This window comes from Pelecanus crispus, chromosome 5, assembly GCF_030463565.1.
Source record: "Pelecanus crispus isolate bPelCri1 chromosome 5, bPelCri1.pri, whole genome shotgun sequence".
In the NCBI taxonomy this organism is placed as follows: domain Eukaryota; kingdom Metazoa; phylum Chordata; class Aves; order Pelecaniformes; family Pelecanidae; genus Pelecanus; species Pelecanus crispus.
Genome location: NC_134647.1, coordinates 20153155 through 20172619, shown reverse-complemented (window position 1 = coordinate 20172619; position 19465 = coordinate 20153155). Strand labels below are relative to the sequence as shown.

Below are 19465 nucleotides of genomic sequence, written 5' to 3'. Positions count from 1 at the left end.
TGATTTAAAAAAAAAAAATTGGAACAAGTGTTCTCAAGTTCATCTTGAATGAAGATTATTAAGTATTCTCACACAGAAAAAGTAGCAAAATACAGTACAAACCTATTAACAGGAAAGTTGAATTTGAAAGAAACTTTGCTTGTTAAATTTATGATACAAATACTGATAAATGGCTAGTATCAGCAAAGAACATGAAGATTTTTTGCATTGGCTACTGCAGACTTTTACACAGATACTAGACACTGTAGACATGTAGACAAGGTGAAATGAGACAAATATTGCACTACATTACCTGTGCTAGTTTGAGATGAAAGACAAAAGTTACAAGGTCAAATCATTTATATTTAGTGGTTGTGGCACTCCTTTAATTCGTTTGTAAAAAAGTTAATTGAAGAACAAGTCATAGACAAGTCTCCCGGTCAACACCTTTCCCTGAGTCAGCTTTCTTCTCTTTTCTGAATTCAGCACTAGGAAAAGAAGGAAAGAGAGTTACAGCAGCACTATCATATAATAATGATCTACCTGAAAACCACACTGCACTGATATTCTAATTAATTTTTCATGCTGCATAGCAAAAACTGGGAAGCAAGTTAAAGTTTTTGTGCTGAATGGTGCAGAAGACATCAGCCAGCATTTTAGTGATGAGGTAGGTAGAGAACTCAAGATGTACAGACAGATAAGTCAGCCAACATGCAAGCAAGATAGCCACTTTTTTTCTTTTTTTTTTTTTTTTTTTTTTTTGGCAAATACAACTGTTAATTGTTTAAATAATGGTAATGTACAGTTCTCGGACAATACCAGCATTTTCTTAAATGTCACAAATGACATCACAATAAGTATTTCTTGTCTTTAAAATGTATTCTGTTGCTCAATGTACATTTAGAAGGAATGTTTCTAAACTAGAGCAGTGCAAGCCAATTTCCAACTGTAATATTGAGCTTTCAGTCTTGATTGGGGAGAGCAGGAGAAGGCTGGGGGCAGTGGGGAGTGACAGTATTCCCCATTTGGAGCTTAATACGTACTTCCTCATGTATACATTATAAGGAAATAACTTCTTTTTTAAAAGCCTGAAAGATCATACAAAAGCCTTATCACTAAGAACTCTGAAGCAGAGTTCAAATTTTGATTCAGCTTTTTTTCCAGTTAAAACAGTGTTGATTTGCCTACAGAAAGCAATACAAAGCAAAGCAGATGAATTTTTTTTGTGAAGAGGGTCCTAATTTACAACAGCGTAAATAAATAAAAAGTCATGTTCTTGCAATGAGTTTCAATCACACTACGAAAATGCGAAGAGGCTTCCACAACACAGGCAAATCAAGCCTTCAACAAAGAGTGGCAGGGTATCTAAAAAAAAAAGATGGTTCTGAGAACAAACCTGTATCAAGCACATAACCTACCAGGTTCATGGGAATAATTCCTTAACTAGAATGAATGAGAAATAGGCTGTTACACAAAGCTTAAAGAAAGCAAAATCAATTCTCAAATTCTTAAGGTGATTCATGCACAATTTTACAATCATCTGACATTTTTCTTCACATAAAAATTGCTTTAAGGATACAATTCAGTTCAGCCAAAGCTTACTTCTATGCCTATGGCAGCTTCCAGAGGTGTTAATGGAAATAGCTAAAGAATACCAACTTCTGCCACTTCAACTGCCAAATCTGTCACCTTCTGTAGAACAGTGATAGAATTGGGTATGTTACACTTTCTGCACACAAAGGGTATGCAAACAGATTCCTGGGAGGTGAATTTAAAGTGCAGCAGTACAGCAGGCAGAGAGTTACCTGTGCTTAGTAAAAGCAAACACTGAGGATGTGTTGTGTGCCTTACAGTCTATAATATTTCCACGTTTTAGGTGCCTCTGTGATACCAGGAAAGTCTTCCTTCTATTTAGGATTCACATCTCTGAGCATCTCCTGCAGATGTGGGCTTTAATGCCTTGAGAAATTTGAAAAAAAAAGGACAAGTCCAGTCTTTTACCAGTAAAACACATAACTGGTGGATCTGTAAGGGCCTTGGAGCTCTCTTCCTCCCTACCAAGGGAGGAATCTAACAAGCCTGAGAAGGAAGGTTTAGGATGCGGAATTTGCGTATCTTCAGGTAGAGAAGGGAACTCGTACCATCTACAAAGTGTTAGATGCCTCTCTTCAACACTTCAAAAGACCAGCTAGGACTACCTTCAATACATGGTCAGATCCTCCGCATATGTACTGAAATTGCTATCTGAAGGGCTTAATATTATAAGCAAAGACAGACGAGTATTTAATTACATGTACCAAAGAGGGCTATGTTACAGATAGGTGCCTTGGTGTCCAACTCGACCAAGACAGGCTCAAAAGCAGACCTTTAGGTCCCTAGGAATTTTAATAACGAAGAATTAAGGTTGGAAAATGGTAAAGTTCACATGTCTCTCTGGTTAGGCAACAGTTGACTAAGTAAATCTCATTTAAGTCCCCCTTTTAGACACTTAAATACTGTTGAGTCTGGGATGTAAGAACTGTCACACACAATACTACTTCATAGAGCCAGGGGCGGGGCAGGGCAGAGCTTATGATAGATGCTATCCATGCATCAGTCTGAGAAGTCGTTTGTATAAACCCTTCCTGCTTAAAAACTCTCTTTGGAGATTATTTTAGTTTATTATTGGCCAGTCTTTCACTGGCCAAGTCAACTCAGTATTTAATGAGTACAAAGAACTTTCAGATTTTATGTACTCCAGAAATCACCCTATGTTGTTAATTGATCAGTGCCCTATGTAAAAGGCATTACATCATAATTAATTATCTCCCTTTAATAATATTTTGGGATATTAGTATAAGAAAGTAGACATGACAACAGGAAAAGGAGTACTAAACACTTCTGTAGTTGAGCTTCAAAAGGCATCAGTAAAATTAATTTCAAAACAACGTGATTTTTTTTTCCCCTATGGTAAGATACCCTTCAGTGAAGGGAATTGTGGAATGTAACACTGGTGATCTTGATCATTTGCAAAAATTATCCTTATGAGTGCTACCATTCCAAGCTTTCTTTTTTCTCGGTACTTACCTAGGATTGAATTGTATCTTCACATAACGATACATGCATTTAGGACTACAATATTTCTTTAGCTCTGTCTCTAATGTGATGTAAGATTAATGTTGTCTGTGGTTTTGCTTATCAGAAAGCAAGCCTTCCAGGTCAAAAGTTCTTTGAATCTACTTCTGTCTGGGAATCTGAGACAAGCTAGAGCATATGAAAAAGCAGGATTTCAGATTCTTTAAGAGGTTGTTCCTTTACAACAGGACACTAATACCTAAAACCATAAAACCTGCATTCCCTTAGTTCCTTTTCACCTGAGTCTTCGTTTTCATGAGCAAAGATACAAGAACAGATTGAAAATGAGTTCATTAGAAAATTAGTTTCTATTTTACTGTAGTGGAAAGGCCAAATCATCTTTTACCAATGTTGTCTGAGCGACAGTCTATGCGGATGCTCTTTGCTCAAAGGCTCTTTGAAAATGTCAGGTAAGAACAGTCCATGTTTACATAATCTATCCCAACACCAAAGAAAGCAACATCCACCAGAAAAACTGATGTGGTACTGCATACCCAGTGGCTGTGAATGTACCACATCAGTTGCTCCTCTTTCTCCAGGCTTTCACAGCCTGGACAGCAGAGGCATGTAAGGTAAGAAAACCCTACTGTACATCCGTCTCCCATGCACCACACTGATTTCACTGTGACAGGATCCTTTTTCAGCCCATGTGTGGGGTGGAAGGCAAATCAGAACTACACTGCTATTTTGACTGTCAGTGAAATAGCATTAAAGTAATCACATTAGTGGGCTGCTCCATGGGTGTCCAAAATGAAGATTCTCTGGTCATCAACTGTTCATCTTGTTTATGCTGTTTAGGGAAGGGAACACCACTGAAAGGCAGCATACCATTTAGGGGTGACAACATTTTAAAAAGTATTTCACTACAAAACTTTTTCCTCTTACTGCATCTTTTCACCATAAAACAATGACCAGCTGTTTCAAACATGGAGCTTGTTTTGAATACTAGATTTAGAAATGGGCAGGGTATAATTTTAAATTTTAAAGAAGTCAATTAATGGAAAAAATCTAGGAAAAATGGAATATTTAAAATTTAAATATACTACATCTACAGTTTCTATTTTTAATACATAATAAATTTCAAATTTTAATATTAAGGACTTCGACGAAGACGTTTTACATTCCTATTTGGAATTTCTTTTCATTCTGTCTCCCCAAAAATTACACGAAGTCAAGTCATTTGGGTTCCTAGGTGACACCACTCTGAACTGGAAGATACAATCAAGGAAAAGGTTGGGGGCCAGGGTTTTACCTTTGGGTAGCAGCTTCTAGAGTGATTAGGAAGGCGAGCTTATGACAAAAATGTGATACAAAACAATTAAGTAGAAAATAGTTAAATTTAAAATTTGTGGAAACAGAGGAAAATCTCTCTTACAATCATGCTGCGCTTGTATTTAGTACTTTCTTATCCCCATAATAACTGTAGCACAGATAAAATACTGTTCCTTCATTTTACATTTGCGTGGACTAAAATTTGCAAGTATTTAAGTGTTTTGAGGACAAGTGAAGTAGGCAGAAAAATGAAAAGAAGTGATGCAATCTTAAAATTATTTTCACTCCAAATATGAGTGGATTGCATTCAGAGTACTAGGCTCTTCAAATAGGTATTTCCAGGGCAGTGACAACCACTTCTTTTTCAAGAGGAAAGAACAAAAGCAAGCAGAACAAACACAACAGCTGTTGTGCAATATCCAGGTGTAGGTTGGTGGTTCATTACGCAAGCATCAGGCATGCTCAACTTCATTTTCCACTGTAGCATAACTAAGTAGCATGCAAATATTTGTCTCCTTTTTTTTTAATAAACGTACACAGTGAATTTGTGTTTTAAGCTCCGAATATTATGACTGGACATAAATAAAAGGGAATCTCAAGAAATAAACTGCAAGACACTAGAAATCTCCCTAATTCCTAGCAAAATATTCTAATATTGGTTTGACACCAATATAGAAAGTATAATATAGTAAAAAAAATTAAAACCTTTTAGAAGGAAAGCTTGACTCCTTATCTTTTGCATTCTCTGAGGATATCAACAATGTCTTCCACACAGCAGTTTTTGCCATTTCATCAGAAATGTTTATCACAGATGGGTCATCTCTAGGCAAGAATAAAAGTAAATACGCAATAAAACAATGAGCAATCAGTCTTTGTTACTTACTAACTCTACAGAAGTCCTTGAAAACTGATAGTGATGACAATAAATAAGTGCAATGTAAATTAAGAAATTATGTTAAACTTCAAAAATCCTGAACAATGCCTTAAGTATTCTCTTAAAACATCTTAGCACTTTATCATTTTCCTCCTCCAACAGCAATTAATCACAGTAACATCAATAAAATATATTGTTTCCCTTCCAACTAATAGAGAAAAATGAGGAACTGTGAAATTAAATATTGCCTAAGATCTCACAGCATGCCAGTAGCATAGTTGGATTAAACAAGAATCCTAAGAGTTCTTAACAGTTCTCAAAGTACTTACGCTCTGAAACTCCATCTGCTTTTAAAACCATTTTAAAAGCAATCAAAAACCCTGACAAAGTCAGAGATTTAAAAGATCTAATAAAAACGCCCCAATTAAACAAGCTAATCAGTAGCTTTAAGCAGTACTTTGTAGCCATTATGCCCTTAGCTTTACCTGGACTGCTCCAAATACATATTTATACACTTAAGAATAATAAAGTCTTAAGTGTTTTAAGGGCCTGCCTGTATATTATTCCTGACTTCATGGCTTATGTATGGCTTGACATTCAGTAAGCCCTCAGCAAACTTGTTTTCACGGTATTTTGGGGAACCACTTTATCAACCAACATCTTGACTCTTCCTTTTAGCTTTAGGACTCTTACCCTTACAGTACAGAAAGTCTGGTATTATCCAGGCAACTCTACGTAAGTAAACACACTATAGATCAATATAGGTCACACCTCAAGATAAATTAAGCTAAGTATTGCTAATATAAAATAGAACAAAAAGGTATGGGCAAAAGAAGAAGAAAACAGAGAATTAGAAGTGTCACGATGAAAAGAAAGCAATACGCCGGGATTTTTCAGACACAGTTATTTGCCTTAGGAGACATTAGGGTAACTTTGTCTTAAAATATAAGAGGAGCCCACTCTGAGACAGTGTTCCTATGAACTCAACATTAATGCAGAGGTTACTATCAGCAGATATTTTAAATCTGTATTACGAACTTTCTGAAACCTGTAAATGAGAGTCCTTATGGACTGGCCGTGTGTATTATTACTATCTATAACATAGGTTTTCCTGCTTAAGTTGTGTCAACCCTGCATTATGCCTCATCTACCCTGGACAGCTCTTGATTCACTTAACTCTCACGTAGATAGGATCTTAATCAGAATGTTTTAAAATGTAACACTGTAAGAACCTAGTTTTTCTGGGGTGTGTTCAAAACTTTTCCTGGCTCCCTGCTAGTATCAGGATGAAGGGTTTGACCTGCTCTACATCTTCCTCTCATACTGTGCATGTCAAAAGCCAAGGTTCATTACCAACAGCCTGATCCTGCAGTCGTGCCCAAGGGAAAACGTCAACTAGTGTGTCCTTTTCCTAGGCACTGCGAGATCACATGGAAAGACTAGAAAAGGGCTGAGCTTGTTAAATGCTGCAGTATATGGTTCAGTTCACCTATCTGTACTCTACTACCAGACAAACATCTTCCTGACATTCAGTAAGCATTAAGAATAAATATTGTGGCATGTTTATTTGATTGTTTAATTGCAACTCACCTAAAAGAGGAAAGGTATATTTTACCTGTAATGTCCTTCTAGTGGTAACTGAACAGTCCCTTCCTCTTCCATTGCTAACATACTTTGCTCTTCCTAGAAGGAAGGAATTTAGACATGAGACAGGCTATGATGTTGTGAAAAGTGAAATTTATATACCTTAATCTTTTTTCCCCCTTTTCTTTAATATTAAGTATTTATTTCAAGTTCTTAAATTGAGATACTTTTCAACATTTTTCATTTAAATATTTGACATTTAAAACCCTCTATTTTAAAAGATGTATCTTCGCTTAATTTTATTTTGCAATGCCAAATAGAGGAGACACTTTTGTAACAGTAAAGAAAGAGAAAAATTAGTAACACTGAGTGAGCAGCTGTATGGTGAATTTTAAATACCATGCATAACAGGATATATGCATTGCAATGTTAACATGCAAAAATTAGGGAAGCCAAATTTAAGTTTGCACGCACAGTTTTAATACTGGTGAAGTTTTACTGCGGTGAAAGGTAGAGAAAGAAGACACTAAAATTAGTTTTCACTTGAACAGGGAAAAAAATTCTGGAACAGGAAGTGAACTAGGACATATATCTACCAAAAATCTTTTTGTCAAATATTTACAAATTTAGAAAATCTGTCTTAGGGGGAGGGGAGAACAAAACAACACCCCTCAAGCACTATGTCCTGCCAGCAAAAACAAAGGAAAACAAGTCTCTGTCTGTCAGACATCAGCTCAAGGGTCCATGGGAGGATTCTCAAGGCTCACACCCCTGTTAGGTCAAGAAAACCACAGCCAGGAGGCTAACATGCCTTCATATGAATGTAATCATCAAATCCTGCCCTAAACTGTTGCACTGTGTGTGTATGAGCATAACAGAAACCCAGAGACCTCCACATCTGTCTTCCCTTTATTAGATGGCTTGGTAACAGTTTACCCTGGTGCTTGTCTGAAAGTGTGAGCTGGCTCTCCCAAAAAGAGCTTACCATTTTCTGGCAGATCACCCAAAAACCCACATGCATCACACATATTGATAAGCCGGTATCAGCTGGAAAAGCCAGTACAATTTTCCAAAATAGTAGAATTTAAGTGCTCTCTGCACAGAAATGTGTTTATTCTATGTTTTACTATTACAAGTATTTTAAAAGTCACATTTTTTTTCTCCAAATGGGAGAAGTCACTTTGTTCATTCCTGTCTCAGAAAGACTTAATTGATTAACCTCCAAGTGGCTTCCAAAGGAGGTCTGTGAGAAGAAGGCATATATAATATCCACTATAAATGTACAAAGCCTTGGAAAAACATGGCCTAAAAGTATAAAAACAACTTAAGTGATGAAATTAGGATCCAATCAAGTAAGTTTCAGATCTTGTCAACTATATTTCTGAATATTCTTGTGGGTAGAATACTTCTATTTTTAAAAGCCGTGTGATAGCAACGCTCCTTAGGCTACATGTCAGAAGTTTTATTACTAGTTAATTTTGTCATTTCCAGGCTTCACAGCTTCATAAGTTTTTGACAGTTGAACAGTCTTAATAATAGCTCCAAATATTTAGAAATGCCAAAATATGTAAAAATAACCTCTCAAAATAGACAGTGAATGAAATAACACAACACCAGTAGATTTTCCCAGTTTTGTTTTCTGATGCCATCCTATCAAAGATGAGAAGGAAAGTGACATATAACCAAAACATAAGGATAACAAGGAATTCTTTCCAATAACCAGACCCACAAGAAGAGCGCTACCTTGGTAACTTTTGATTACTCTGAATTGTGATGACAACAGATACCGTGATGAAACAACTCTCTGGTCTGCTTTGATTCAAGGGGGAAAACAATGACTCACGTTATTTTAATTTCAGCCTGGTAGTTTTACGGCACATACTAAATAGTAAATAATCTTCATGATGTTTATCGCCTAGGTAAAACCTTTTCCCCAAAATGTTTTCTATGAAAGTATGTTGAATGTGTCAAAGAAACGAAAGTTATAGTTCTGCAGGTTACAGATGAGGCAGTGAGTTGTCAAAGGGAACGGAAGAATCCTAAAGGCAGAGAAATCTAGTTTTCACAGTTACATGTTCAAATTATTAGCTCATGTCCTATTTCTGCAAATAGACTTACCGATGGGAATCCTTACACACACCATTTCACTGGTCTCAGATCACATCTCAGGGCATCCCTAAGGACAAATTGCTGATTTATCCATTCACATTGTCTAGTTTTTGCAGTACCCTTGTACCACCAAAAGGCTACGTCTCACAGGTCCCAGGCTTTTGCAGAGGTCTTCAGGGCATCTTAGAGGTCATATGCACACTGTCCCCAGAGCACTCCTGCCTAGAAGTGACCACAGCCTGCCAAGACTGTGTGGCATTGTCTGCACCTTCACCTCCCACTGCCGCCACAGCCTCGCACCATGCTACTATTCCAAAGTGCTGGCACAGGACACATGACTCCCATTTAAAATAATCTGGCACCAACATACACTACCTACTGCTCCTGCAGTTAGTGGTCTTCCATTGAGACTTGTCCCTCATTTATTTGGGCCCAGTACTGATGTTCCCTAACAGCTGCCATTGATCAGGTGGCTGATACCTGGGACAAAGGACAAAGACCTCCGTCCTTTACACATGAAGTTACTTTATATTCCCACAGTTTTACATGATATTCAAACAAGCAATTCATGAAGCAGCAGCTAGATGAAAATACTATCAAACAGATGCAGAACTGGTTAGAAATCTACAATCAGAAAGATGTGTTTCACTGTCAAAATATAGGAACATTCTGAGTGGAAATGTGTTAAGAATCTGTCCTGTATCAAGTTTGTAAGAAATGATCTGAAATGCATATTCTTTGAAAGGAGACAAGGAGTCCAGATCTGAAACAGTCAACTGGGTGGTAGCCTGTAAGGAAAAGTCTGAGGATTTGGTTAACAGGGGTAAGCAGTGTCACTACCTTTTCATTAGAAAGTGGAAGTCAATTGTTTCTGCAGTAGCAGAAGGAAAATGCTGGCCCAGAGTGTAATAGGAATACTGCACAGGGTTATGACACTGCTGAGTGGGGAGGGCACAGGGTGATGGCTACGTATGGCTCAGATGTAGCTGGGACATGCCATGCCCCTTAAATTCTGCAGTGCTCTCCTCAGCATCTCCAGCAGGGACGAGACCAGTCCCGACGCAGTATCAAACTGCCCCAGGCATCTGAGGGCTTTCCTACAGACACAGGTTCATCCCTGCACATCATCTGTGTGGGTCTCAGGAGCAATCCCAGGAGCACTGTAGATACTGTGTTATACGACAGTATGGAGCATAAGAATCTACAACTAATAGACATCCCCACCTAACCTATCAGACTTGTAACCTTAAAAGGACTTATGTAAAATATGAAAATATTACAGTTTGTATACTGTTAACAAGTCTGCCTGCTACATAGAATATGCCTTATTGACAGAATTTTCTCTAAATGTCTGAAGGAGAAATTGATAAAGTGCTGCACACCAAAAAGACCTGAAACTGTGACCCACCTCTTTCTCAGCATCTTCCAGTTTCTTTTTCTTGCTCTCAGGCATTAAATCATCTAACCAACTGAGCTCCCGCTTAGTAAAAAAGAAATCCATAAGTTTTCGGACAAATACCAAAGCTAGGACCTGTAAAGATATTAATTCAAAGAACTGGGAAATTAAGCAAGCAAAACTAACAAATATGCTTGTAGAGGAATACTTTCAAAAGTGACCACAGTTTACAGCTAGAATTTTATCCTCTAATTTGGATAGGCTAACAGCTGGTCTTCCTTTATTCAGATGAGGTATGGCTTGAAGCATTTAACAATCACTGAGGTCAGTAGGTATCTTTTATTTTCAATTAGTGAAATAATCAGAGAAATAATCACTTAAGCAGCAGAACAGATTTTTCTTCTATTTCCAGCAAGACACAGACCTATCAGTAAAGTGCAATGAACAATCTTCCTTAATGAGTGAATGTTCTTTCTGCAAAATGATTAAGCACTACTACTTAAATAAAAACATCTTTTTTTTTTTTTTTAAAAAGAGAATAATTTTCCCTAAGAGAATACATAGTTGGGCTATCCACACACATAAACAGATAAACAGAGTGCAACCTAGACTCAAACTAGAGCTTATATGTAGAATTTTTCCTTACTTCAGTATGAATTGTCCTTGAACATTGAATCGAAGCGATATTGTAATTACCTGGCCACAATTAATTTTTTCCTTCAATAATAATTCTCCACATTATTTGAATATGATTCAATCAAAAATCATTATTATTATGAAAAGAAAAGGGATTTTTAGAGGAAATAAAAAATATTTCATACCATCATAGGAAAGACAATGGCAGCTCTTGAAACCTTTATAATCCACAGAAGCACAAGACAACTCAGCTGAATTACAGTGAAGAGATGGACCTTTCTAAGAGGTACATGCCTCAGATAAATAAAATCTGGCTGATGCTTTGCAGGCATCCAGAATAACTTTATCCTGTCAAAAAGCTGAAAGAGAAATTTTTAAAAGTTTGCATCAAAATGAGATGTAGGACCATCTATGCTGACATTTACACACTGCCTAAGAGATCCTGAATATCCTAAGAATCTGCCTTGTTCTTCTAAAGGCAAAAACTGCAGAAGTTCAGGAGCACAGAAAAAGACTACCTCAGTTACAATCATGAGCCATGAATCTATACTAGTCCAACGGTGGTAAAGGACTCATCTTCTCTCCGGTTGAGCCACCAGAGTAAGAATGAGAACCGTGTTATTTAAATAAAGTTTAATTATTTGGTTAGTCATACTTCTTAAGTTCCTTTCAATTTTAATACACATGTGTCTCCCTAGGTATTTCTATTGCAGGCATGCTGAGATGTTGGATTCTGCTGAATTACATTCTGTACAGTCATACACCAGGAAACATCCTGCTCATAACTGCATAATATGGTACACACAAAGAAAATGGTTACTTTAAAATAGCACTGCTAAGATTTCAAGTCAAGAACTCTTGAAGTTAGGCGAAGCCAGACTTCAAAGTAGAAGTGAATGAATTGTGAATCAAACTGAATGGAAGTTGGTTGATCCTGTTGGGCGTACGCACTATTACACTGCCTTTCTAATACATTCTAAATTTCTGTTTTTCAACAACTGAGCTCTGCTTCCTTCAGCACACAAAAAGCTGATCATGGAAGGATCTCTTCAGTCTTTTGTCTCCTGTGGATGAAACTCCTTTTTTTTTCCCCCCTGTTTACTTCACCAGACACTTTGCCCCAAGCTGTTTTCTTTTCCCTACTGCACTTTCTTCACAAAACCAGGAACAGAAAAAAAAAAAAAAAAAAAAAAAGAAGCGGCCAGCCAGAAAGCCAGGTGCCATGCCATTAGGAATGTACATGAGAGGTTCTTGTTTCTCAGACCTATTTGGCTCCATACTGACCCGAGACTTTGTGTCAGCTGTTATGGCACGGTGATGATGGTGATGCACCATTTCTCCCTGCATGGAATGAGCCATGCTATATTCACACAGTCTTCAGGAATTTCAAGTTTCAGGAATTTTTATTGAGCATGTGCAAACTGCATTTTTTAAAGGCTTATAATTTGGCCAGATTTGAGCAGATTTCTTTTTCACAGAAACAGCAAAAAGCACATCCTCCCACAAAAGCCATCTTATCAAATCTCAATTCCTTGTCCCAGCTTGGGGGAGGGAGAAAGGGAGGAGGATGCTATCACTTTTCCAAGTAAAGATAGCCAGATTTTAGCATGCCTTAAAAACACTCCTCAATAGTGTACTTTCTCATACCCTTGTTCTGAGAAACAGCTGAACCATATTAAGTTGAAATTATCTAAACCTCAGTAAAAGCCAAACTACACTTCTTAGAATATCAACCCAAATGGTAAGAGCTAGGCAAAATTAAAAAAGAAGAGTCTCTGAATAGAAAACACCAGTCAAAAAACAAGAGATGTTGCCAGCTTTGCCTATAAAGAATAGAGAGGTAAAAGAAAGCAAGACATTTTTAACTCGCAATCAAAAATTTATATATAATGTCAGAAACAATCAGGCATTTTCTTTGCTCAGAATAATTCATGTTTTCGTCATGGATTGTTCTTTCTCAATTGTCTTGGTGTATCAATACCTCGACTTTCAATAACAAAGACACACTTGAAAATTTGAGTGTTTGTGTCAGATGGGCTAAAAGATTTGACACTATGCCATTTAATGCTGCAGTCATCCAGGAGAAATGGTACATAGGATACCATTACCAAGCCTGACCTGAATGCTGGAGTGCCTGGCTTCTGTCAGGGGCTCCTACTTAAGGCCACTGCAGGAATGCTGCCCTTCCACTAGACTTGCCCTTCATCCCTGAGGCCAGAAATTAAGTAGCATGGGACTTGCAACAGTTCTACTTCCCTGCCTGGGGCATTTATTTCCACAGTAAATATCTTCAAAATCTCATATATGTTAGTTCTAGGGCAAGTTAGCCAAAAGCCTCATATAAGCAAAGTTCAAGATCAAGCATACCACTACAAAGGCACTAACTTGGAAGCTGAAAAGGCAGCAGACAAGCAAATGAGCGGGGCGGCAGGGGAGAGGGAAGATACCCTGATAGTTGTTACTCAGTTTTCAGGCTCAGCCAAAATTCCCTTGATAACAAGGGAGAACAGAAAAATCAGCACCTAAAAAATAAAGAATTGGAGCACATTACCTAAAGGGAATACTCTATTTAGAGAGACTCCATTTTCCTTTCTAAGTGAGTCACTTTCAAGAATTTAAGGTTGGCAACATTCCTTTAAGATTATACACAAAAGATAATAATATAATAAGAATAGCTAATAGCTACACATTTTATAGAAAGCATCATCAGCAACACACTCTTCATAAATCCATTTTACCTGAATTCCCTTTAGAGATGAAGCACCCATGTAAAGAAATACTCCATAAAGTACTGGCATAGGAATAAACTGCACAACAAGCGGAGAAAGGGAAGAGCATATTAAACATCATTTAACAATTTTACATGCTTCTAGAAAGACATTCTAAACAGTTGAAATTCAAAGTGCCAGATGCCTGCATTAATCAGACAAGTTGTAAATTCACTCAATTACAAATTAATAATGTTTCTCAGAGTATAAACCAAAAGAAGATTCTGGCTCTATAGTTTTATTTTCCTTTCACGGCCAGTTACAATATACTTTATTCACTATTAATAAAATTAACAGAACTATACAGAAAATGAAAGTGTTTGATACATACTTAAATTCTTTACTTAAAAGTCTGCTCAGGAAAGCATCTGAATAGTACAGCTATAATCCTCAGAAAAATGTTCCAAGACACACACAAAATACTTCATACTGCTAAAAGAAATGTTCTGTGCTGTAAGCATTTAAAAATGGGTGAATGATTTTTATGGAATGATTTTGTAAGAGACTATTTTAAATGTTCAGGCTCTCAGTATACAGTGTGTAGGTAAAGAAATACTTCCATAGATAAGTATCTGTTTTAAATACTGGATACACAAAGTGCATGTTCTCTGTGTTCTGAAAGTGAAGGTTTTATGATATACTTAATAAAATACTACTGGGAAGTACAAGTTCTAAGGGCTTTTTGCCTTCACTGTGACAACACACAAGTCTAAATTCTGGTCTTACTGAAGCCAGTGGCAAAACTCTCACCAATTTCACAGAGGCCAGAAAATTCTTAAAAACAGTAAGTATTATGTATATAGATGGTATTATATATGCATATAATTGCATGTTATGCATGTATATGCATATAATGCATATTAACAGTTGGACTTGATAATCTTCAAGGTCTTTTCCAACCCAAACAATTCTATGATTCTATATAACTAGACACCCAGTTTCACGACACTGGTGACCCGTGTTGACTATGCAGGCAGCATGAAAAAAATTTCATGTTCATTTCCAAGAAATGAACCATAGAACTTCTCTTACAACTGTGAAAATATTTTTAAATTATCCAGAAACCACAAAATGTTTTAAATTTTCTAAATAAATTTACTTATTGGTATAACTTAGCAAGACTGTTTCATGATAGTCTGCCATGGGCCCAAAGTACAGACAAAAGGTGAGTCTTCATATACTACAGGTCAATGGCAGAATTCCCTTTGACTTCAGTCAGGCCAGATTTTCATTACAAAGTTTTTGGTTTAAAAATGTTAGATGTCCCTAGCCATTTTATTATGCAAAATTAGAATTCCACATTAGACTATCCTTGTGAAACACTATGCGAGTTAGTAATGTGCCCAGGAAGGGCACTCATTAAATAATACAGTAACAACAGTGAAATGTTCGGTGCAGTGCAGTGTTCTTTAGTTTTTCCTTACTTCCCCAAATTACCTTCAGGATACTTGTCAGAAAGACAGATGAGCCCATAAGTATAAAAATCATGAGCCCTGTGACTCTTTGCTCCCGGATTCCAAGAAATTTTGGCTGCTCCCCTGGCGCGGAGCACTCCGATTCCAGTTTTAAGCTATTCACATGGGAAATAGAGAGGACAGTGGCTGCAACAAACCACGGCAATCCCATAATAGAGCACACTCCAAGCATGACTGCCACCATGAGTAGGTCGAGATGGTATCCACATCCTTTCTGTTAAAAAAGTAATGACAGCAAGAACATATAAAATGACATCTGAATTAAGAAGAACACTCCTGGCAGGCATTCGTAATGAACAGTTAGAGACAATTAAAAAATTTGTGATTTTTTTAATAGATTTGAAATAGCTTTCTTCTATGTGTTATCCAGGTTGGGTCAGTAGTGATGGCAAACTGGTTACCTAAGGGGAATTTCTAGTAGTTCACAAAAAATGCTTCATGTTATTAGACTAATTCCAGTTATGAGTTAAGTGTACATATCATAAATCCACTTTACAGTGTGCACCAAATACCATTCCTGCTTATAGAAGAGATATTAGTAAGACAATGAAAAAAACGTACATTTTCTGTTTTAACTCAATCTCTTCCATGGCTAACAGTAAGTAGAACATCCAGATGCACTGCCAACTTTTCCACTGCACTAATCTTAATAGACCTTCCATCCATCCTTACACAGGAGGCAGAAAAATATGTATTTTGATTCTTTCCCACACAAAAATTCTTAACATTTGCAAAGTCAGTTTATGCTATAAGGGCCACAAAACCACATCAAACCTTTTGAAGTTTTTATAGATGGTAAGCATGGGATAGTAGTAAGTTTTCGCTAATATACTTTCACCTTATCTAAGAACAGATAGCTAGAAATTAAAAGAAATTAACTGTAATTAAGCTATACATTAAATTAAACTATAAAATAATATTAATCATCAGGTAGTTTTACTGGTTTCCCTATTCAATACTTTAAAGTAGTATCATAAACATTCACATGAGAAGTCAGTACAAAGCATTTGGTTTTGGATCATCTCTGTAGTAGTGAAATACTCTGTAAATATACCAACAGGAAGATGTTGCTTTGCTTTTGTAGCAGTAGGTAAAACTGGTCAAATCTTAGCTACATTTAAAAACCTGCAAATACAACCTGCACTTGAAAATGACCAATGATCTGCATCAAGCTTGGCTCTATAGATATCTGTTACCCTAGCTGAAAGGGGTATTTCTTTTCAATTTTAATAAGTATCCAGGACCACCACACAGATGCAAGCAGCAGCTCAAGCTGTTTTCCTTTAAAAAGTCAGGCAGGTAGTTATCTCCACAAAATTTTGCAATATGGCAACAAATCCAGTGTCACGGTCTGATGAAACAGTGATGTTCATGCAAACAATGTGAATATGTTGAACGATAATTTTGCCTGTAAACCCATGCAAATGCCTTTTGACATAAAAAAAGTAACTAAACTAAACTTGGAAGGGTTTGCTACAGAGACTGCCAAAAGCTGAAATGTGCACTATTCAGAATTTGCTATGGGAAGTATAAAAAAAGAGGGGAAAATGAGTTGGAAGCAAACAAATCATTTCTTTCTGAAGACAACTTTTACTTCTAAAATGGGAAGCGTCTGGGTTTATGAAAATGTAAGCCACATATCGAAATGAAAATGCCATCTTATTTGCTTACATTATTTAAAAAGGGGAATTCATATAAAGTAAAGAAAATGAAAAGAATCAACTCTAGCAACCTTCCCTCACTCCCCAAAAGTGCTTATGAGTCTTATCTCCCAGGCACATCTTGACAAACTGAGACGTGTCAAACACAGATATTAGTTACATGCACAATGCACTCAAAGAAAGAGTTTAATTCTAAATCCTAACAGAGACACCTTTTTTTACCTTCTGACACATTTATGAGGAATGTATCTGCTAATGCATACAGAATCCGAGAGCATTTCCTCACATTCATACATGATCTGAGGAACCTGACATATGGGAAGAAAAGGAAGCATAGCAACAGGTGATGCTACACCAGACCCCAGCAAAACTAAAACGCAGCAAGACAAGGGGGCAGCCAGGAGGACCATCTGACTCCCAGATGCCAGTGCTGAAAAAACACATTCCAAAGCTTGGCAGCAAATTCCTGCATCTGTCAAGTTAACCACATGCAATGCTATGGATTGACATGAAGAGCCAGGCTGACAAAGAGGGCAAAAAAAGAACATATCAAATGTCACAATCATCCAAGAAGAGGCAGTGCAAAGTGAAGGTTGCAAATGCATTTGCTAAAGCAACTTGGGATTGGATTGCTGCTTATTAAAAGTATGTCAAAAAAAGCCTAAGCTCGCTGCATATACATGTACAGAAACCTGCTGCTAGATTTTGCCCAACAGTTTTTCAGAGGGGTGATGTCCCTTTTTCTCTCTCCATCTGTAGGCAACTAAAGTGTTAGAGAACAGAGCAGGAAGTTGTCCTATGTTGTTTTAAGAACCCATTGTGCCTCTAAAGCTCAGTTTTATTCTTCTCCCTTCTTTAAGATAGGAAGAGCATAAAAAAAGAATGGATGGGTAGAACCACAAGGAAGCATGAAGAGAGGAAAAAACTAATCTTATAGTACAAAATAACCCCTGAACAGTTTTTCAAAATCCAGTCCAGTAGAACAACACTGTCAGTATCTGAAGAGGCAATTAATATTATGGTACTTAAGGAAATTATTAACTTCCAGATTTTTTCTTTAGGTGAATGGGTATCACACTTCTAATAAAGCATAGAGGATAGCACTTTCTTGATTGAGAATCTCTGTTCCAAATCACATTCATAAAGACTTCTGTAAGGCAGCGAATCACTGACACAGGGCACAGGTACTACACAGACCAACAGAGAAAAAGCAAAACAATTTAAAGGGGTGCTATGTAACATATTATAAATGAGCACACTCAAGTAGATGAAGGTACATTACATAACCTGAAGCAGAAAATGACAATGAAAATAGAACTATTTGACTGAATACCTTTAGTTTGTGTTCTTTTCTATTGATAATGACAGCTGTGATCTGCTGGTCCATAAAGATAAGGATAGTACAAAGCAGGGCTGGAATTACAGCAGCTATCACTGTCCACCAGGGATTAGGCCCCAAAGGAGTAATAAACCAGCCACGATCATCTCTGGTGGGCTATAAAAACAGAGTCATACATGACCAGTCAGAACTCTTAAGGATTATTTACATTTCAACTTCACAAGGATACATATGAAAACATTACCACGATATGATTTCCTTTAAAATGAATCTGTAAGAGCACAAAAAAATGCTAAACTTCCTATGACACCAAAAAGACAAGTTACATACAATAAAGTCATCTGGGGTATGCAGACTTGGTTGTCTTTGATACAATGAGCCCAGAATTTTGAAGGAACCCCAGAACATTACAGTAGTCTAGGACTTGGGTAATTTGAGCCACATTGGTTCTCACACAGAAGACATTAGGCAGCATGAAGGGGCCTGATGGGAGAGGCTCACTTACATGGGCCACTAATCAGAGAGGTTGCATAGTACTTGGTCAACATGAAAAATTCAGAATAGTATCACTACTCCCTGATGATAAAAAAATATAATAAACCCACTATAGCACACTACTTTGTCAAAATAATAAGGCAGTAAAATTTATCAACAAATTACCTTAAAAGCATTTGGAACCTGAAGTTTTGGTGATGGAATCCCAATGGCGTAGTCAATTAAAACCATGGACAAAATAGTGAGAAAGACAGCAAAATCGCTGACAACAGATCGTACCTACGATTATTGAGAGAAACAGTATTTTTAACTAAAGCATTCATGTGTGATTTACGATTTATTTTTCTTCACTGTTTTAAGCCATTTTGTGCTTACAGCTAAAACCGTGCTTATGCTGATACAATTTCCTAACAGAGAAAATATGCAGCGTCCACTTCACCAGGAGTTATTTGAATTTGCAATGCAGATGAAGTTCATGCTTACGTATGACTAATGACAACTTTTTAATTAAAAAAATGGCACACACCTTTGTTGGGAAGTATCGGCTAGTTTTGAACTGCTTCAGTGTGGATGACAGCGTTACTGTAGAAAAGAATAAGATGACAGACCAGAAGAGAACATCTGGAACATAAGGGCCATGATGACCACAGGCTCGTCCAACAAACTCTCCATGAAACTTTTTACATTCCTATTAGGGAGAGCAAAGTATTATTTTTCTGAAAAATATCCATGCTTACACTGATATTTTCTTTCCAATTACTTT

General features: G+C 37.0%; 1 protein-coding gene across 2 annotated transcripts in view; it reads right to left on the bottom strand.

Annotated features, from left to right (window-relative positions):
- Positions 1-400: 400 nt before the first annotated feature.
- SLC4A10 (solute carrier family 4 member 10) overlaps positions 401-19465 on the bottom strand; it is a 125868-nt gene continuing 106803 nt past the window's right edge. For both annotated transcript variants that reach the window (XM_075710130.1, XM_075710131.1), the window contains exons 16-25: positions 19229-19390; positions 18868-18981; positions 18202-18363; positions 15170-15421; positions 13703-13771; positions 11150-11323; positions 10341-10463; positions 6855-6922; positions 5071-5187; positions 401-467 (exon numbers count right to left, since the gene is read on the bottom strand). In XM_075710130.1, the coding sequence (XP_075566245.1) occupies positions 401-467; positions 5071-5187; positions 6855-6922; positions 10341-10463; positions 11150-11323; positions 13703-13771; positions 15170-15421; positions 18202-18363; positions 18868-18981; positions 19229-19390 (1308 nt within the window). The remainder of the gene's footprint in view (positions 468-5070; positions 5188-6854; positions 6923-10340; positions 10464-11149; positions 11324-13702; positions 13772-15169; positions 15422-18201; positions 18364-18867; positions 18982-19228; positions 19391-19465) is intronic.